This window comes from Gavia stellata, chromosome 14 (genome assembly GCF_030936135.1).
Source record: "Gavia stellata isolate bGavSte3 chromosome 14, bGavSte3.hap2, whole genome shotgun sequence".
NCBI lineage: Eukaryota > Metazoa > Chordata > Aves > Gaviiformes > Gaviidae > Gavia > Gavia stellata.
The window spans coordinates 16,623,897-16,645,537 of record NC_082607.1 but is presented as its reverse complement, the minus strand read 5'-3'; the positions used below and the strand labels follow the sequence as shown (position 1 = coordinate 16,645,537).

The 21,641-nt window shown below is 40.7% G+C and overlaps 1 protein-coding gene across 1 annotated transcript in view; it reads left to right on the top strand.

Moving 5' to 3' along the window:
• The first annotated feature begins 1,304 nt into the window (after positions 1–1,304).
• Positions 1,305–21,641, top strand: part of IL1RAPL2 (interleukin 1 receptor accessory protein like 2) — a 381,828-nt gene continuing 361,491 nt past the window's right edge. Inside the window, exon 1 of the mRNA XM_059824474.1 lies at positions 1,305–1,386. Within this exon, the coding sequence (XP_059680457.1) occupies positions 1,305–1,386 (82 nt within the window). The remainder of the gene's footprint in view (positions 1,387–21,641) is intronic.

Sequence of the window (21,641 nt, the reverse complement as noted above, 5' to 3'; positions counted from 1 at the left end):
AAACTGAATAATTTTCAGCGAACTGCAGGACGTTGCACCCTCTTACTGGTTTATCACATTGAGCAAATGTTCAGAGCTGCAGGGGTCTGGGCTGGTCCCGAAGTTGAGGGTGCCTCTGAGCAGGCTGGGTGGGCGGATGTGGTACAGTGTTTAAGGAATGGTTCTGTTTTGTTGGCCTTCCTTTTGACTACAAATGCAGGTAGTTTTGTGCATTTCTGTTTGAAAGAAACTGGTATAAAATATTTGCTGAATCTTTTGGCACAAATAATAATTTCATACTGATTTAGATAACTGCCCTATTTATTTGAGAATAAGGGTCCTGATCTAAAGTCCGTATGTGATACGGAGATGAATTCCTGTAGTCTAAATATATCAAGCCACTTAAAGGCCTGTGACTGCAAGCTAAGCCTATATTTGAGGACTCTAGCTTATAATTAAGCATCTCTTTCTCATTTAGAGAGAGAGATGGGCTTTGCTGAGTTCAGATTCGTTCTACGTGGTTTTAAGTGCAGATAAGGAGCCTCAATTTGCTCTTGCTATGTTTTCTTGAATGACCTCGTACTTGTAAATGGAGACAGAATTAGTTCTAGTAATTATATAAAATTAAAATTACAATTTTAAACTAGATTTTTCTTTTTTTTAAATGTACATAATAAAAAGTAGGTAGTAAAGTTCACAGGAGAGACTAATTTTATATTTTTAATAAGAATCCTGAGACTTGCATTCATTGATTTCTGAATTTTGTTCACCTGTCTTTACCTCATTTTATAGGACAAATCTTTGGAATAGTATTAATTCATTGTAGGAGCTTTTACAAGGTCACCAGTAGGAAAATAAGGTTGCTAAGAGAAATTGCATGAATAACCTACTCTTTGTCTTTTCCTGAACAATGTGAAGTTTTTTAAGTGTGTGGTCTGTTTGTAGGAGCCAAAACTAATCATGACTGTCAGGGTCTCCCCCTTAAATAACATACAAAAATCTGCCAGATTAGACGTATACTATTTTCAAATAAACAGTTAAGTCTTGTGGTTTTTTAAGCAAAATAATATTTTCAAAGTGTCATTTAAAAAAACCCAACCCTTTTGTGTGATAGTCAGAGATAAATTATTCATAGACAGTTACTTTGAACCATTATGTTTTCCTACCTCTGCATAAAAATAAACCCAGAAGTCACTAGATTAAGCCATTGCCCTGTAATGGTTCTTTGAGAAATGTTTAACTGTAGCTGCTGCTTTGTTGTAGTGAAGAGCTGTGATTCAGACTTCATACTATGTTTGCATTTCAGCTGTCACAGAAAGTGAAAGATGAAGCCTCTTGTTCTCTTGGTTCTTGTGATCTGTACTGTAGTCAGCATGAATTTGAAGCTCGTGTCAAAGAGAAATTCTGGTAAGTCACAGAAAAATATTTTTACTTTTGAATCTGGACCTAGTGCTCATGCAATCAAGCATTTTAGACAGCTGCTTTTTGTTTTGTATATATACTTACTGCTCTCTTCTGCAAAAAAAAAGTCATAACCAATATGGTTTGCTTACCAGATATTACAGCATGAATTTTCTCACTGTAATGTTCTGTTGATGTGACTTTAAGCTATTTGAAAATGTCCTTATGTTTTCTTTTTATTAAAAAAAAAAAAAAGAAAAAAAAAAGTTGATCTGATTGAAAACCCACAAAGCTAATCATGACTTCAGCATTGTTTTAACATACCATCTTTTACTCATGCTAAGGGATTTTCTTAACTGTGGATGTGGTTTGTGGTAACTTTTAAGTCTGGATGATTTTTTTGTACATTAGAAGGGCATCTTCCAAAAAGTCATGCCAACCATATGTGTGATCAGATGTAGGGTTAACTGGGAAGAGCTTTCCTGGGTAGATAATCTCTGATTGTTCTGGCAGTGGAAGGGAGTGGGACTTGGTTTATGTTTACATCTGCTTTTGAAACCCGCTAATAGTAACAGAACACTTCAAAGCATCATTAGAGTATCTCCTTCCAGGATAGACAGCTGATCTGGATAATGTTTCATCTATATTAGAGCCTGAAGTGACTTCTAGTCCATGCAGCTCTCCAACCTCAAAGGGAATGATTTCATGAGACTGCCTTTCTCAAGTAAGCTGCGAGTTTGGAAGGGCTTTCGGCAGACAAGTAGGTTAGCTGCAGTGTTGCTTAGTGTTAGTCTGCTAGAGCCTTGTGTATGTGGGCAGGTAACTGATGCAGGATAAATGTACTTTTAAACTTAAACGTGTTAACTTACTCATTTTTCCACACTAGTTGTGTGCTATACATACAAGTGTGAGGGCTTCCATTGATCTTACTGTCCTCAATGTCTTCAGTCAACAATTTTAGCAATGCAGGTACAAACAGAAATTACGGACTTCAGTTGGTGTGGTCAGTTTTAAGTTTAATTTCTGCATTTCTTGAAAATGGAGGAGAAAAGTTATTCGTCCATCTGTTGTAAAGAATTAGATGTCACATCCCAGGCTAGGAAGTGTTAAACTGTGGGAACCACCAGATGCTGGGCTGAATTATTTCTGCTGGGCTACAAAGTATAAATGAATGTGGCTAAATCGAACTAGTCTACAGCCTTTTGTTGTGGTGGTTGTGCTGTGAGCCCTGTAGCCCTGTTTGCCCTGGTGAGAGCAGTCACGGATATCGGGATTTGGCTATAGTGGAGCTTGATCTAAACTCTGCTAAGCGCCGTGGTGTTCCTGTTTTTTGAAACTGCTATTACTGGCCTGGATGGGAACCCCTATGAGATCCATAATCTGTATAATTGAGCAGCCTTGATTCACTGATGCCAGGCAACACCACCTGCCTGCAAGGAAGGGCCTTTGCTTTTCCTTTATCAGAAGTACACATCTGTACAAGTAACATGCCTGTGGTTATGGCATCATTCAGCTGGTTGTTTGCCTTTAATTATATTTTAGTGTTGTGTTTTTTTTTTTTAATCTGCTTTCTTTGACTCTGCAGAATATCTTGTGTTATTGGCAGCTGTTACCAATTCAGGTTGAGTACTGGTGGGAAAAATGCTTTAATATGTTAGACTGCCTATTGCTAAATATAACCCACTAGTGGATAGCTGGTGGTTCTTCTTTGCATTTGATTGAGTTGGCATATGTTGAGTATAAGATGAAGGGGAAAAATGCGCATAAAGTAAAATTATAGTTTCTTTGCAAATTACATGATCATGGAATTGGTTTTCACCTTTAATATTCATTCTGTCATACATGCTGATTTTTAGGTTGCTGTGTGGAGCAAACTATTGATTTCTTTTTTTTTTCCTTTTTCCACTATGTTGTGTGTGAAATACATTTTCTGTTTCTGTGATTTCAGCACTTGGAGCAAAATTGATAATTTGACTCCCTTTCTGAAAGGGGTCTTCAGATATGAAGGACTGTTGTTTGATTGTTTGGGGCTTCACTAAGTGTTAGATGTTGTGAAGGAACAGATGCTCCAAAGGCTTCTGAACTTAACTATTTGTATTGTTGTTTGAGTTCAAGATCAGAGATAGTGGATGGATGCAGCCAGGCAAATGCATGAAGAAACAATGAGATCATGTTGCTCGATAGGGTGACAGTAGCTGTAGCATGCTGGTGCTGTAATTCAGGGTCTTTTTTTTTTTACCGGTGTCTTGATAAAGGAGAGTGGGAAGGGGAAAGTAATGTAATGGTTATTTGTGGGCAGCTGCACTGCAGTGTAAACAGCAGGATGTCTGAAAGCAGGAAGACTGTTTTAGCTGCAGATGAGAGCGAGGTGGGGAGTGGATGGGGTGCCCAAATGACACCCTGTGGACAGGATCTCTGCAGCAGTGTTCTGGATGGATGCTGTAGTTTTGAGTCTTGCCGGCTGTTGGTATGGGGATGTCTAAGCTGGTGAGCGTCCTTAAAAGGCGAAGAGAAATGGTGCAGACAGTTATGTAGAGCTGTGTGAAGCAGTGCACAGAAAGTGCTGACACTGATGATAAAGACAGATTTGGGCTACTAGGGCAATAAACCAGCAAAATCAGGGTATCGGTGTCTTTGCTGACTTACGTAGTCTGGCATTTTTCCAAGCAATACATAGAATTATTGCATGAATGGCCAGAATAGTGATTAGTGTTAAGTACAAGAGCACTTACGAAGTTGACTAGCACGTGTGTAATATCATATAATAGAATATATCTTGTTCAAGGGGTAGGGAGAATCTCAAGAGAGCTGAGCTGAAGAGGACTTGGGGTGGAGCAATGAGAAGGTGTGGTGGTGTCTTCAGGTAAGGCAAAAGCATCACTAAATCCGAGGCAGTCAAAAGGGGGACAGAATGTCCAGAAGGGCATTATCAGTGAAACTGAAGTTGCCTTAAAGAGAACAGAGGTTTGGCTAGGAAGGCATCTTCAGAGGGTGGTGGGAAAATACTCCTTTGAAGCCAAGGAGTGGAAACCCAAGGGGAGAAAGTGGAGGATGAGAACACCAGACAGCAAATGCAGACAGTGCACAGGGGCCGGACAACAGGCAAGAGTCATTAAAGAGAGGTCAGGAATGGAGGAGCTAAGATGTCAAACAGAAGGTGATGAAATGGTGCTCCAGTTGCAAGCATAGAATTAAAGTTTGCTGAAGAAACAGTCCTCGTGGAAGGGGAGAGAAAAACAGAACAGAAAGAGATTTGTCTCATGTCCTTTACTTGCCCTTTGTTACAGATTCAGGTGTCCGTATTTCCATTTGGAGAAGACAAGCAGGAATGCATGTGAGGGCTACAGATAGGTTTTAGAGTACCTTGCAATGCTGCAAAAATTACACAGAAACTTGTAGCAAGACAAATTTGTGTGGCTGCTTCTCACTTGAGATGTGGTGCCAGAATAATTAAAATGGGTGAGCTAATTTAATTATGCTAGTCAGATTCTTCGTTACTGGCAGCAACTTCCAGATGCTCTAGAAGAAATCTGTCATGTCTACAGAGTAATGATTGCTGTTTGTGGTGGGAACAGAACAGTTTGCCTTAAGCATCTGTGTGAATGTAATGTTGACTTAAATTTCGCAAGCATTTCTTAATATTAAGAAGCTTTTCTGAAAGCTGCAGGTAGTCCTTTTTGCCTGCTTTAAGAAGTAAAACTGAGCAAACAGCTAATGCTGGGACTGCAGTTCCAGCAATACCCTAGAAAGGGTATTTTACAAGTGGAGGTTATACAAATAAATTGAGGATGTGGGAGCTGCTAGGTTCCCAGCTGGTAGGTGATTTCCTTTTAATCTGATTAAGTGACTTCTTTTCCCAAGCCCTTTGTATATAGTGCTTTGAATAATCATAGCAGGGAATATAAAACCAATTTAAAAAATCATTGCATTTTTTAAGCAAAAGATTTTTCAGATTATAGATTCTGTTTGACTTACTAGACATAATTCTATTAGTGAATAATTGATGCCATTTATTGTTGCTGTATTTATTTGCTGAGCTGAAATACCCTGTGTCAGCATGCTAGAGCTCCGCAGGGCATGCCAACCTTGTGTGGAGGAGCATGGGCAGACATGCCCAAGGTTTCTATGAGGCTGCTTGGTGTCGAGCTGGTAGTAGTCTTTCTGCAGGTTAACAAGACTTAATTATCTCAGGCCTGGCACCAGTATGTCCTCCAAGCTACAGAGCCAGAGTCTCGTGTTGTCTTCTCTATAGTATGTCAGATGGATGTGCTCTGGGATTCTGGCCTTCCTTCTCCTCCTCTTTATTTTGGGACCACCCAAAAGGTAGTCATATGCCAGATGAGCAAGTGTGTCTCTGATCCCTCACGCACCCCCTCATTCTCCACCTGCATCCAACTTTGTCACCAATGGCTTGGGAGAGAGAGGGCTTGACTTAGCATCATGCCTTGCTGTGTATAGGCATAGCCAAATTGTCTTAAATTCTTTCACTGATGTTGCAGTGGTTGGGACGTAGTGCTTTAACACATTCATTTAAAACCTATTGGCTTGATATTTCATGCCTTTTAAATGTCACGCAACAACTTACTGTGGTCTGCTATAGATGTTTCAGGAGACCTTCACTTTCCTACTAGTTGTCACTGCTCTAGCCTAGGATTTCCCTCTGCTCCCTTCCGTGAAGCTCACCCTTCCTGTATTGTTGCCTGATCACTTTGGCCACGAAAACTGTGACATACATGGAAGTGGAGGTGTTTGTACGTCAGAGGTGACTCATGGATTTGTGCCTGGTGGGATATCCTAGAGGAGCCTAACTCTTAAAAGTCTATTGCTCCTGCTGGAGCGGGCCCTAGAGGAGCTGCAGGATGAGCGCTCACAGTTGCCATTTGCTTTTTGTTTGCAATTGCATCTGCCTGAAGAGCTGACTTCTGGCCCTGATGTAAAATGCATGGCTATGAGCCCTCCTAATTTCTGAGATACGAGTGATGCAGAAGAGGCTTTCAGCTTTTACTTCCTGCCAATAACGTGCAGACATAGAGGAAATGGGAGCTTGGCACCACTAATGAGCGCACACTGATCTCTTATTTCTCCCAGATGATGTTAAGTTATTCACAGCCCCAGCAAACAAAAAAAAAGTCAAGATCATCGTTGTTCTAAGCTGTCATTGGTGCGGGAATGTACAGTCCCTTTTGCATATGGTTGTGTTTGCTCACAGGTTCACGGCTGCTCTCCATCTGTTCAGTTTGGATCAGCAGGAAGTGAGGAGTCAGGTCTCGGGGGGCTACCAGCAAGTAGGCTGTGAAGCACCGGTAGTCTGCGCACCTCATTATGGGAGTCTCAGCCTTGGTTTCCTCTCCTCTAGACAGAAAGTGGCATTACAGCTAGACAGACCTATTGGGGAGACAGCTGGCGGTATTTAGACATTCTCTTTGCTGGTGGGGAGGAAGGGAAATGCATAGAGAAGAACAAGAAAGGAAATAATCTGCTAGAGGTTTGGGGTTTTTTTAGTAACCTCAACCTGACAGGGCTTAAATATTGAACTTACTTAAACACTCAAATTTTTAGATATTACACTCGTTTAAAATGAGTTCATGTATAATTTAAACAATTAAAATATTGAGCTGATACTTAAATATTTAAGCTAGACTCCTTTCCCAAAAGGGAAACCACAGTTGTATCTGAATAAAATAAATGAACACAATTAAATTGTTCCAAACTGCAGTAAATCACAAAGGTAGGATCTTTAGGGGTAGGAGGAAATAAGCAAAGCATGAAAGAAATGTCATTTCCTCAGTTAAAAATCTGTAATCTTCCACTTTTGCAATGGGCATCATGTCAGCTGTTTGGATATCTGTTCTACATCTAGCTGCAGCATGTAAGAGTTTATTAATAATATCTGAACCTCTAGTAGACATACCGTCATGATTGAGAAATCTTCCAGCTCTATGCCTTTAACTGGATAATACTTTTTCCCCTCCCCAAAGTGGGGCCTTTTGAAATGAAAAAACTAATGTATCAAGGCATCTTTGCTTTTTTTTCTTTAAGATCCTAAATAGAAATTAAGAGAGATCTTAATTTCATTTCTAGCATGCTCACTTTGAGGGTGTATGTCCTAGGTTCGTGTCCTTACTCTGAAACTGACTGTCCTGAGGGACAGGGAAAGTTGTTCTGCTGTGTTTTGTTTTTCATCTTGTTCATGAAAATATTTTTGGAAGCTCTGTCTTACCTAATGTTCAAATGAAAGTATAAATAATACAGCCGCAAACTTACCCAGAACACAGTCTTCAGGCTCAGCATGTTCACTAGTCCTACAGATGAGTGTCTGCTCAGTTTGGGACATCTGTTGGTGACACAGAGGCTCGGAGGTAACTTAGGGGGATACGGACCTATAGGGCATCTGTGATGTAATGGCTTAGCTTTGGGTGAACTCCTGACCAAGAACAGTTCTGAAGTGTGCTTGGGTTTTTGTAACCTGAATACGTCTTTAAGGAAGGTTTTACAGACTGCTGTATATATTTGAAGGAACGTAAATAAGGCTCCTTAGATTGAACTAGGTACGAATATTAATACACATTCTCATATATCTGTCCACTGAATTTAAAGAACTTTTTCTGCTTCACTTTCAGAACCTTGCTTGTTGTTTGAAGTGCGTTTCAGTTTTAAATTGCTAGTCCCTGTGACCCATTGTATCAGAAACTTCTTTTTACTTGTTTTTGCCCTGAATGTAGCTGTGAAAAGTGGCAAGCAGTAAAATTGTGAGGTAGGAGATGTTGGGATCACTATGAGAAATAGTGAGAGAAAGGAGAATTAAGGTGCATTTTTGGTTATTTTTTGGCATTTAAGTTTGGAGAAGTTGGTTTTACAAATAATAAAGGAAACATCAGAGGTTTCCCTTTTCCAAGAGGTGCAGAGTTAAGTATTTCAAGTTGTTAACTGGTGAAGAAGGAAGGAATTCTTTTTAGTGCAGTGCATGTATGTGCAAACATTAGTATATAGACCTGCGTGAGATTGTTGTGGTACTGCTATAACTTGCTAAAGTAGAAATAATTGCCTATCTATGAGTTGAATGCAAAATTGATCTGAGCTGCAGTGTCACCTCTAGAGTATACATTTTATCACTTTATTAATCTCTAACCCTTTCAAATCCAATCGATTCTTTCCTACAAGAAACATGATTAGTACTTATAATACATACTGGTATGAAAACATACAGTGCTCCGCTGCTGAAGACAAAGACTTAGATGAAAGTTAAGCTTCTGACCTGAGCGCTTTGCTTTTCCGAGACACGGTAACCAGGCTGCCCGTGCCCACCAGCCTCTGCCATCAATTCCTTCTCGCTTGCCCTCCCCGTGTGAGGCAGGAAGGGAGGCAGCATGAGGGTATTTGTGTTAGCTTGACTTGCTTTAAACCTCCTCCACCTTTGAGATTCACAAAACTGTAGCTCTGTTGTGCTGCATATGACCTATGGAAACTCACCCCCAGTCACTTTTTTTTTTTGAGGAAGGTATGTTGACACTTCAGTTTAAGACAGGTACAGTTGGTTTGCAACTTTGAGGGATCAGTATTCCTTTAAAAAGGTATCTACTGAGACTTCTGCATCCATTATTCCAGATGAGAAATTACAGAGTAATTGGATAAGTAGGAGACTGTTTGATCCAGGCAGCTGTAAGCATTGTTTGCTGTTTTTTAATAAAGAAACTAGAGGCAATAGCAGTACCTGGCATGAGCTTTTTGTATCTGGTTATCTCATTTCTTTTGATGTAATGAAGTGGGAGGAATGGGAACCTGCATCAGACCCTGATTGCTAACCTGACCTACCAGCCCCTCTGGGACAGGAGGCACCAGTGAATCCCGAGGGATTCAGCTCCCCTTTCAGTGAACAGGCCTGAAACAGGGCAAAAGGGAAAGCCTGAAGTTGCCAAATTCCTTTCTAATTTTTAAAGTACAATATTTTTTATGTCACTCTTGCTTGTGTCTGGGGGACATGCTGCTGTTTAGTCATCTGGTAACCATGCATACAGTTCAAACGTTTCTTAGGGCTGTGTAGCAGAGGCCTTGAAACATGATGGTAGTATTTTTTTTTTGGGGGGACTTCAGTATTCTAATTGTGCTTTGTTACCTTGGCAGGGCTTTTTTTAAAGTCTTATGGGACTATTTGGTGTTTTTAGTAAACATCTGCTACCATGATATTTAATACAAGTGCTTCTTGTCTCTAATGTTTGCATCATAGTTATTCCCATTTTACAGGTGGTAGAAAATCATCCAGAGACGAAGCAATGTTCAGGTTGCCCAGCACACTGAAGGTGATGTGGAGGAATAACACAAATAAAATGTTTCTGTCTGTTCTGTTATGTTGCTAATGCCTTAGGCAAGGATGAGGAAACAAGTACTCTCTCCTAGACAAGTGTTGAGGCTAAAATAAGCATGTGTGTAGAATGTGCTTTTATGTCCTTGGATACATGTGCTAGGGAAAAGTGTTTGTAATTTCTGTTATTTTTCAGTAGAAGATAGTAAGTTGTGTCTGCAAGAAAGGGAGGAGGAAGAGGAGAGAGATTATACTATACCAGGTTTTGTGCACTAGTTTTAGGCTAAGAGCTTTTGCCTTTGAATGTTAAGTCTGTTGTGTGTATTGGCTATAAGCTGTCCTCCCAGTCTATAGTGGGGGGCACGGAATAAATGCTTAAGACTGTAAAATAGCATATGGAATACCTGAGGGACCATGAGCCTTAGAGATGCCAATCAAGTCTCTTGGGTAACCAAGTTTATAGAAAGCTGTGCATATACTTACTCCTCTGACCTGAAGAACATTTGTTGATTGTAAACTGCAGCGACTCTGCAGTCAGTCAGCTGTGTTTGAGCCACTCTGGGCTCCATCTGTGCTTACCTCGTAGCTGCCTTTAGATTTTTAGCCATACCAGGAACTGGAGTTCTGTCATCAGATGTGTGAATAGCTTAAAACAGGTTTATCCAAGGACACCTCAGTGTATAGTCTAACCAGATGTTCATGTTAGTTTAAAGAAATGCTGGTCCTTTCATCCCACTGTACAAATACATATAAAAATTTGAGTGCAAAGTTGTTTCACAGACTTTTTTTTTTAATTATTTTTTTATTATTTGAGAGTTAATGGATATTGTCTGGTATTTTGAAGATAAAAGTGACTCAATATTTGTGAAAACTGATCATATAGCAGATCAGATTTTTCACAAGATAACAGGAATTGTTTGTTCTTGGATTTAAGCATTATGTTTTTGTTTTCCTGATGTGCTCTGTGACACTAAGGCTATTTGGATCTATGTGCAGAGCCACTTCATGCATGCTTTTGCTGTCTTACATGCTCAGCAAAACATGGATGTGGGTGGGCCTGGAAGGGGAGGCGTAATGTGACATATAATCATTCCGGTGTCTTTGAGCTAATGGTAAAATGCAGAAATATAATCAAATTCTCCAGAATAGGGCTCATCAGAATTTCTTTTTCAGTGACACAGTTTCATTTTGAACAGTAAATTCCCCGAGATGGGTACATTTAATAAGCAATGGAAAACTGCTGGAACTTGAATCAAAGGCAGGATTATTCACAGGCTCTGTATCTGTGGGGCATTCAAGAGTCGCAGCTGAAAGCTAAGACTTCTGAGGTCCTTGATATGGATGTCGGATGAAGAAGCTGGAAGACTTTGAACACATAGTGGTCAGGACCCTACTGTTTATGGGCTTCCCTGCTGGGAAGCAGTTGGCCATGTCAAATCTCTCGGGTTGCCTGCAGAGGGGATCAAAAAACTGAGAAGGTGAGAGTGCTTTAGTGGAACCAGGTCATCCTGCAGGTTTCCTTGGCTCCCAGGTTGGAGGTGGATCTATGGCCATCAGCACTGCTCTCTGGCAGACCTCCCTGGTGAAGAGGGACCACCTTCTGGACCTGCTTCTTCCTCTCTAGTTGCAGGCTCCTATTACAGACTATGTTTTGTTGAGAAAATAAATCAATTTTAAAGTATTTCTGAAACCTGTTTGTTCTGGTACTTGTGGTTTAGAAAAGCAAATTTGAAACTCCAGCCAAAAAAATAATTATTGTAGATTTGAGCCCTTGAATCTATTACTTATTTTTTATGTGACCTTGCAAATCTCGTCCCATTGTATAAAGCCAGAGAGGTGTGAATAATGGTGTGGTTTTAGACAATCAAAAATAAAGGAGGAGATTAAGATGTGTATCACTAATGACTTTTTGGATGTAGTATTTCCATTCAAAATGATATCTGTAATTTTAGGCAAATCAGGGGACTACGGTGGAAGCTGCACTTCAGAGCAGAGCGTGTCAGCTTTATTGAAGCAGATTGAAAGCTGAAGCTTTTTGGCTGACTTCTGATGTAGGTCAACATAATTCTTATTCACTGTGACTTTACATCATATTATTTACAGCATTATGATTTTTTCATCTGGATTGGGTGATTAAATTTGCTCTTTACCATTCAGTGTTTATTGCAAATGGTTTTGTTCCAACTGCAAAACATGCCTCTGACTTAGTGCATGAGAGATGAAACCTAACTCCAGCCACCTGGGATGCCTGGCTGCAACTGTTGTGGACCTTACACAGGGAAACTGTAAAGCTCAACCGATGAAGAAAGGATCTTTATTAAATCCTGTTTCAGAAATGTCTACAAATTAACTGTTCCATTTGCTGTCCTTCATAAAGAGCTGTAATTGATGGCATTCTCTGAAGGACACAGATCCCATGTGGACAGTTGGTTGTCCAGCATGCTCTTATGTGAAGTCTCTTGCAGAATGTGTCACCGATATGCTTCATCTTGTAGTAAGGAAGACCCTTGATGTGCTATAGTAATTAGTTGTTGTCTTTTGGAACAATATCCCTTTTTTTTTTTCCCCAGCAGTGAAATGCTGGGTGCCTTTGTCATGAGAACTTAAAAAATACAAATTCCACAGTGTGATTGTAGACTGGCTTGGTAATGTCAAACCAAGTTGAAATGTTACATTAAGTCTCTTATCGGTGTGTAAATATGAGCATCCTCGAGGGAGGCCAGTGTTTTGTTTGTTGGGGGCTGCTGTGTAAAAGCTCTTCTGTAATAGTTTCACTGCTATGATTGGAGTTGGCATGTTTTTCGGGTTTGTGCAAAACAAGCGCATCCTTTTCTGCATGTAGGGTTGCCCTTTCAGAATCATGATGTGTAATAAACTTGTAAAAATCAGATCTCCTTTAATGGTTTTATTGTGCACATGAAAGTCATGCATTATCAATGTAATTACTGAGATAATTTAATACTCATTCTATGCTTTACTACAGCGCTTTCCAACAGGGAGCTGTAAAAGGTAATTTTGATCTCCTTAAACTTTGTTTAGGTTATTAAGAAATATTTTTACTGGCAGAATAGGGAATTCTATTTTTGCATAATCTAATAGCCCCTTAAGGCTCACCTTTTAAAATCGCTTCAGTCAGATAAGGGACGAGATGGGAGCAGTCAGTCATCTTGCTAAGTGTTCAGTGATTCTTGGGCACGCAGCATCTATGGTTGGCGATCCCCAGCTGTGGAGCTGTGCAGCATTTGGTGATAGTCAGTGTCGGATTTTTCCAGATGACTGGGAGGTGAGAGGGAATAAAACCATCAGAGGTCTTGTGTAAGCATGGTACTGTCTCTTCCAGTTTGTCCTTTGAGGTTTTATTAAAGGTATCTTAGTGCCCCAAACAGTCTAGAGCGAGGGAGAGGGCTGAGCTACACCCTTTGCAGGATGCTTTTCCCCATCTTGGCTTTGTTGGGAAGCAGTGGTGCAGCTCCTGCTCAGGGGGGTCCCAGCAGGGATTTCTCAAGCTTGTGTCCCATACAGGGGGTTTTGTCTCTGCTCTAAGGAATTGGACTGGGCTGTGTCATGTCCCTCTTTTTCATTTTCTTCTCTGAGAAACTTTCTTTAGAATAGGATATGCCGTAATATGCCAGGAGAATTAACCAGAGGAAGCTTCTATGTAGAGTGAGAGAGGAGCTCATTAATTGCCTAAAAATTAGGCAGTCTCTATCTGAGTAATTGGTGTTGGCTGGCTGGCCTTCCTCAGTCTAAGAAGTAGCTCATTAGTAGAATACACACAGATGGTACTGTGCTCTAAGGTATTTAAAATATACCGGCAGAGAGCTGTATTAATAAGGCAAAACTGTCCTTAGCCTCCGTGATGGAGTTTGCTACAAGCAGCAGAGGGAACAGTGTCATCTGGTAAATATTATTAGGTAAATGCATTTCCATAAATTTATTTAGTTTTCAGATTTTTCTGCAGATAACAGATTATGATAAATACTCAAAGTAATTTACTGTTTCTGGAAAAATTGTATTGCAAGAACAGACTTAAAATAACTATTTCATTTGTTCAGTACCTAATTTAGCCATATAATTGCCTGGAAGGAGAGATGTATTCAGAGCCTAATTTTTATTTGGAATATATATAGGTTTTTTTGTTCTTATGATGTTTTTCTGTATGCAGTTTGGTAACAGTTTATTCAAAATAAGACTTTTTCTGAATGAGTTGAGTTCCTTCTGCAAGTGCTAGTGGATAGCAAAATAAGAAATCGCCCACCAGAGAAGACAGAAGCTCAGAGCCTGGAGCCCCCAGCACTGCTGGGGGAAGGAGCCACCCTGCAGCGGGTGAGCAGAGGCACTGCTGGCTTCCTTCCTGACAAACCTGCTGGCACAGCTGGGGCCGCGAGCCATGAAGAGGTACTGCCCTGGATCTCCAACTTCAAAGCTGTAGGGTGAATTCGGAGGTGATAATCATGGGTTCATTGTCAAATGGCAGACTTGCCCTCTGCTCCTCATCCCATGTGTCTCATTGAATGGAGAACTGCTCCATCCCTCCTTTGGGCAGTCTCTTTTTTGCCTGAGCAGGGTCTGAGCCCATCTTAAAATTACTGTTGTCCATTAGTGCACCCGACTGTGAGCAGTGAGACTCTCTTTCTGCACTCCATCTGTGAATTCATAAGCGTATTGGCTTTCCTGTTTAAGAGACTTTTACCATTAAGACAGGGCTGGGGAGGAAATCAGACTCCTTCAGATAATCGTTCTTCCCCAAATAGTCAGAGTTTGGTCTCGTATGTAGTTACACTTTATTTAGAGCTACTTATCACATCAGTGCCTGAATGTCTATGTCATGAACTGTGATAAACTCTTTCTAATGAAAGAATTTAATGTTTCCTGTGTTGATTCTCTGCAAACTTGGTGGATTTCACACCTTCCTTGAGAGGGGGTTCAAATAGAGCTGCTAGTTACACCCTTCGGGTGCATGTTTTTTCATCAAGCCCTCCACAGAGCTGTTTGTGGCATTTTCAGCGGATATAATTTACATTGTTGCTTCACTCTTTTTCATTTCTGATAGATTGGATGTCTGTTCTTTGAGTGTGTGTGCTGTTGTTGAAAAGAATGGTTCTGCATCAGCCTGATTAGTCTTTGCGTTGTTGTGTGTGTGCAAGTTATAGTGCCATTTTGGTAGATCTTTTTGAGTTAACATTTGTTTTTGAGGAGTATATTTTAAAAATGCTAGCCTGGACTAGGTAACTCAGAAACAGATGTAGTCTGTGAAGAATATTTTAATAGTTACCATGTTGCTTTAGTGATACACAAGTGTGTTGAATGATGCTGATCCTTTCTGAGGAAGAGTACTATTCAGTTTAGGTCCTGCTTTGGGCTTAGGTTCAATCCTTGGTAGCGTGCATCGTTTCCACAGCCTGCACTGGAAAGAGCAGAACTATCATGAAGCAAGGTTTATTTTGTGAGACTCCAATATCTGAACCTGAAACATTTGAAGAAACAGTGGAATGTACTTACTGCCCTGGGGTAATGGGATTCAGTGTTTCCAAGGTAATTTAAGGATGGCTGCAAGTAGAAATGCAACTTAGTGGTGTATCGAGAGATGAGAGGGTGGGATAGATGCTGTGAAGAGGGAACTGGGAAGGCTTTTTGCAAGGATATGTGTAAAAGACTAAGGCTTTAGAAGAAAACTCTTTAAAATCTTTACTTGATCATAGATTTGGCTTGATGGAGAAGTGGGGAGGGTGTGGGGTTTACAAGGACAGGAAATAACCAGATGACATGATTTCCAAGGAAATTTCAGGAGTTTGGCAGTGGGATTCCATAAACTGTTCACAGTGGCAATGTATGCATCCTGGAGGCGAGGAGGGCTTTTTAGTGAAGGTGTTGAAGAAGGAAGAGCAGTACTTCATTTTAGCTTTCAAATTGCAGGGTAATTTGATAGGGTTTACTAGTAACCCTAGGCTGTGTTTTTCTTCTCCTGCTGTAAAGCTATTCAGGTTGGTGGAATTAAACTAGGAATTAGCAAACATGACTGTGTAGCAATGGGACTGTTTCTCCCTTCTGTGTGCCAAGCTTCTGCTTATTTGGAGTGATTCTGCAAAAACATCAATTGATTTCAGTTATTCAGAAGCTAATTACCTCGTAACCCACAGGATCAAGCAGCAGAGCTGCTTATTTAGCCTATAACAACACAGTTCTTATTATGGCGCCCAGTTGCGTTGGCACCTGCTGCAGGGAACCTCCCATTGACCCTGCCTGCGAGATGGCTGCAGAGCAGGTCCCCACACACGTATCCTGCCTCTAGACTGCGACTATTGTGCATGCAAATGGACGGCAATTATCATTTAAGTAATGAGTACTTAATGGATGTTTGTACTCTGTAAATTTGAAGCATTTTGAAGCTGAAATTTCCCTGCTGGTGTAATTTGATGTGTGCCACAAATTGCTGAGGTGAGAACACAAACAGGAGGAAACCAAGCTATCAGTGAAAGTAGACTCTGACAGCTCCCTCTCCTGCTTCTACCTCAGGCGTTGCAATGGATAAGTGGAGAGAGAAGTATAAATGTATCACAGTAAAAACCGAGGAAGAATCTTTGCCTTTTCTAGGTAGTATCATGATGAAAATTGCACTGCAGTGGATTTTGTAGGGACCTGGCTCTTCATTAAAAGTAAAGTCAAGCCTGTCAATATGGTAGGTGTAGCAGCAGAAATTCCCCTAAAATGATACCTTGGCTGTAGTTGGACTAAACAATCAGCAAATAGTTTAGTGCAAGCTGAATTCAGGCATGCTGTGCAGATTCTTTCAGTACATCTACTTGAAAAGGCCTTTTAATGCTAATCCATTTGGATACAGTATTGTTTCCAAATACAAAATTTTAATTTTAATTGAGGTTTTGTAGCCCGCAAGAGAAAAGTAATACATCACTATTGTTATTTCAAAGACAAATCCTTTGGGGGGAACTCCCAAGTGCAATTCCTCAAGCATCTTTAAGATTCTCAGGAGCAACTCAGTACATTTCTCAACAATGATTATCCTTGGAAACCTCCTCAATTAGATATGATATAAAGAAACAAAGCTGTGGTGGTCTCCAGTTGAGCTTTGCCCGTGAAACTGCCTTTGCAACTGGAAAGCTAAATGAAATTGTAAAACAGAGCTTGACTATATCAGTAAGCAGCTATCTTTTGTCAAGTACAGATGATGATAAAAATTACCTCTGAGGGTGGAATTGTTGACTCCTTTAAACTAAGTTCTCATGGACTGGCATCGTCTCTCTTCTCTAGTTGACTGGAGTTCTTGAGTACTTCAGCTCTATGAAGGACCAGGAATACTTTAGTAGTGCTAATGAGAGGGCCATAGCCTGTCCTAGAGTGCTTGTTTGAACTTACAGAGATAATGATAAAATATTAATCTCTCTTAATTAAGATTACTTACAGACATTGGGATCACTTTGTACAGAAGAGCAGAAATGCTGCAATTCCTGGCAGGGCTATTTTCCTAGAATTCAGAAACAACTATTTTACTGATATTATTTGTGATTAACTTTTAATGGACTTATGGTAATTTGAGTGGCTAAGAACTACACCATGGATCAAGGTTGCTTGATAATTCTTCCGCTGTGAGTTGGGTACCATTCTGCAGCACTTGCCTGACTGAACGCACAAATAAACTTCTTTCTGCAAGAAGAGACATGGGATTGCCTGACCACCTGCTTAGCGGACATCTCAGTCCTGTCCTGTCCAGTTTGCAGCAGCAAATATATATATTTAAAGGTACTTCTTTGAGAAAAACAGTTTGTTGGGATGGAAGGACCCAGTGCTGTGTAATGAGTGTTTGTGCATTAGTTCTTGAAGCATCATGGTTGGATGCTGCTAAAATGGTAGCGGCATCTCCATCTCCCTGTATAAGACAAAAGCAGGAATACTCTTAAGTAACTAGAGCAAACTGGTTTTGTCTTGAACAAATTCATCGTGCTCAAACATGGGTGTGTGAAAAGATGCCTCTGCCTAAAAAGCTGTTAGTCTGAGTTGTTGGGGGGAATAACAGGCTGAAGATCTCCATCGTCTCCCATCGTCACTGTAGCCAGCGAAGGCCACCAACAGCTCTTTGCCAGGTGTCTTAAAGCACACACTGAGACTGAGGCTGCAGAACAGTCTTCTGAAATCCATGTTTGCTCCATCTCAGGTTCATTACATCATTCAAGCTGTTTTGCTGGATCTAAACGGAATAGTCATGGGAGCAGAGGGTTTTTAATAGGATGTGGGAAATTCAGGTTCATGCTTTCTGAAATTACAGAAACATAATTTTCTGTTATTTTCTGTTACAAATTATCTTCTTGCATTTAGTCATCTAGTCTGCATTGGTTACAACTTTCTTAGTTTGACTTCAAGTCCATGTAGTTTGTGTTGCTAAATGGCAAAATAAAATATGGCAGCCTCCTACCGATAGTAAAGGACCCCAAAATCAGGAAGGATTAATTAAGTCCGTGGGTGAGACTGTAAATTATGGCTGCTTTCTGCCATAGTCTTTAATGGCACAGTCACACATTACTACTCTCAAGTGCTATTCCAAAAGCACCACTAATATGCTCCTTTGGTCTGTTAACTTTTATGTCTCTCTGTACTGACGACAGTCCATCAAGCGACGTTTCTAAGAGGAAAAAATGGGTCAAAAAAAAGTGCATATGTTTAGTGCAGATGATTTTAAAATGTCAAAGTTGAATTCTCTGGCAGTGAACTGTATTGGAAAACTGCATAAGAAAATCTCTTGTGCAGGGGATCACAGAATGATGATAAAGCACTTGAGGTCTCCTTGGACTTGGGGTCTCTGGCATGTTACACCTCAGTGAGCATCTACTCTGCTGTGTTTGCTCAGAAAGGGTTAAAGACTTTCTGGCAGCTTCTGAATACTAGAGCAGTTATTTTCCCTCTGTAACAGTGGAAGAATCACTATGCATAATGTAATTTTAACTTAATTTAGTGTACCTCATAGATTTTCGTATATATAATAAAGCCGGAAGAATTTGAAAAAGCTTTTCTCTTCCTGAAGCCTCTCTTAAAACTCTGACATCAATAGAGAAAATATGTTGATTCAAAGAGCTTTCAAAAAGCCCCCCCTTGACTTCTGCATTTGATGATTTAAAACCACATTATTTTGATTAATTTGTTGTTCATAGTAAAATCTTAAGCTCTCCTTTTAATAAGATGGTGCTGATAGCAAAACTTCATATGCTGGTGTGATTTCCCTGTATGTTACTTAATAGCTACCTAATTAGAAATGTGAAAGTAATTCTCATTGTGTAAACAAATAGACTTCAAAACCTCTTAATGGATAATGCAGTTCTACTATTTAATTTCTGCAGTGCTGACAAAGAGAGGACTTTACTGCTAGAGAGATCTCACAATAATAAAAAAAGATGTCTGCTTCTAACTGAACTGATTCTTGAGAGAGGGGATAAACTGGGGTTTTGAAATGGTCAGGTGGGTTCCCCTCTCCTGTGGGAAAAGGAAGCAAATGAATAAACATTCCAGAGAGACTGTGGGTTTTCCTGTGTTTTGTACATTTTCCTGAGGCTTCCTGCACTCTTTGTGTTCCTTTCCAAGCACATATTTTGTTATATCTTCTCTTTTTAATTTCTGTAATGAAATGGGGGTCTCCAGTGTTCCTGTCATCTTTTCTGAACCAGAAAGCAAAAAATTAAGGAGAAAAGGAGAAAAAATTCACAATGTGACTTCTGAGAAGTGCTGAAGGCCTTCGTACCCTTCAAAGAACCATAGCTCCCAATTCTTGTTGACTGCAATACATTTTAAAATATCTACGCTTTAAAAAAAAAAATTGGCCTTGAGTACCTACAACTTGCACTGCAATTGATGAGAGCTGCAGAACCTAAGCACCACTGAAAATCAAACTATCAGTCACGCTCACTGGCTTTCTTTGATGGAAGCAACAATACGCCTTGGGGAGTTTCAGAGCTTTACTTAAAATTCCAGCACCTAAATGAAGAGAAGTTTCTGTTCATCTGTTTGCTTCTGGGGGTTTTACTTTCTGAGAGCAGAGCTGGGGCTCTCCTACGACAGCAGGTACCGAAGGGTCACCTGGAAGCCCCTTCATGGTCCCTGAACCCACACATGCCCCCTCTCCCCAATCCCGCGACGGGACGGGCAGCCTAGAAAGTGAGCACTGTTTATAATGCACTCATAGCTGCTGCTGGCAGTGAGTTCAGATTTGTTTACTGATTGCTGTAGCTTATTGTTAATGAGGAATTATTTTTTTTTTCTCTGGAGAGGAAACAAATGTGCTATTTTTCTGGGCAAAAAGAATTACTCAGGATGGAACGTCTTGTCCTCATTAAATTAGTGGGTTGTAGAGCCTCCTTTGCCGATCTGTGTTCCTAAGCTTTTGAATAATAAAATGCACCATAGTGTATAGGGCTTTATTAAACCATTGTAGTTTCTCTATGCTGGAGGATGCTAATACTTGAAGTGTTGTGTACTGGAGTAACTAAGTAAAAGAAAATCAGTGGGATGACTTCTTTAAAAGAGACAGTGGCATGTGTGTGTATGCGTCCAGAATTAGAGGTTTAAACTTTTAATGGGGTGGGTTTCTTCTTTAATTGTAGTACTAACTGGAAAAAAAAGACTAAGTATGCAGTATTACATCCTGGTACATATGGCATATGTTGAAAGGCTGATACCATAACAAGTGGAATATAAGAGCTTTGCGGCACCTGTGTGCATGCTTAGAGCTGCACCTGGCTCATTCACAGCCTGCCTCTCTCTGTGCTGTAAGCTCTTTCTCAGGAAATAGGGTTTCCTGGGCTCCTGCACACGCGCGCTGAGCTTTGGGAGTGTAGATGAACTTCACTGCAACTATTGGAAAGATGAACCAGTGCATAGCATAAAAATAGGCATGCTATAGACTATATAAAAGAACGGAGCTGAGGTTCTTTGCAAGAGTGTGTTTGCATGATGGGTGAGGGAAGGAAGGAGGAGGAGAGGAAAGTGAAAAGTTTTGCAAAGCCACTATCTTTGCCAGGACTCAGAATCTGGATAGAAGAGTGCTGCTGCATTTGTAGAGGGTGGGTTGCTCATTCAGTGCGCTGTTCCTCACAGCCTGGGTTTGAGTCTTGGGCTGTGTCCTCATGACGCCTTGCGAGAGGAGGGGAGCTTGCCTCTGGGAACACAGGAGCTTTGGCTGAGCACAATGCTAACTAAGGCAAACAAACAGCTCCCAGCTAGCCTGGAGCCTGGGCTGCGTACTATTTTTTTTTTCCCCTTTTTTTCCTTGAAAAACTTTGTGGAGAACTGCAGAACAAGGAAAATAAGTAGAAGTTGGGGAAAAAAGCTGATATGGCAAAACTGTCAAGCGATGACCAAATTCCTTTGAAACTTGTGGAGGCCTTGATGGCTGCAGAGCCAGCCTCTCTTCATCCAGGCGCAGCAAACTGGGGCTGCCACAGTTGTCCTCCCATTGTGTATGGGGCTCTGGTTTTTACTGGGAGACTCAGCAGCTTTTGGGGCTTAAAACAGCCCATATAACACCTGGGAGGTGACTTGTGTCAGAGAATCAGGCTTACTCAATGAAGAACAAAGAGATGCTGCGGAGATTAGAAGTGAAAATGTCACGCAGTTGGGCAGAGAAAGCTCTTTTCTAAATACAGAAAGGGGCTGGGAAAGGAACTGAATTCCTCCTGTGTTTCCAGCCTACATTCAGACCATTTAAAAATTTGTTTTTTTACTCTGCAGAAGCAGGGAGTTGGCTCAGCGTGAAACCTCGGGATGTAGGCTGCCGGGGGCATTGGGGCAGAACTTCTCCAGTTGAAAGATGCTGTAGTGCCTGCAGAGCTTAGGATGCTCCAGAATCCTGCCTTCATGAGCAATGTTGTATGCCCCCCTTGGGCTGTCAGCAAACACAAATAAGGGGCAGATTACAATTAAAAATGCACAGGGTTGTTGTAATATAGCTGAAGAGGCTCTC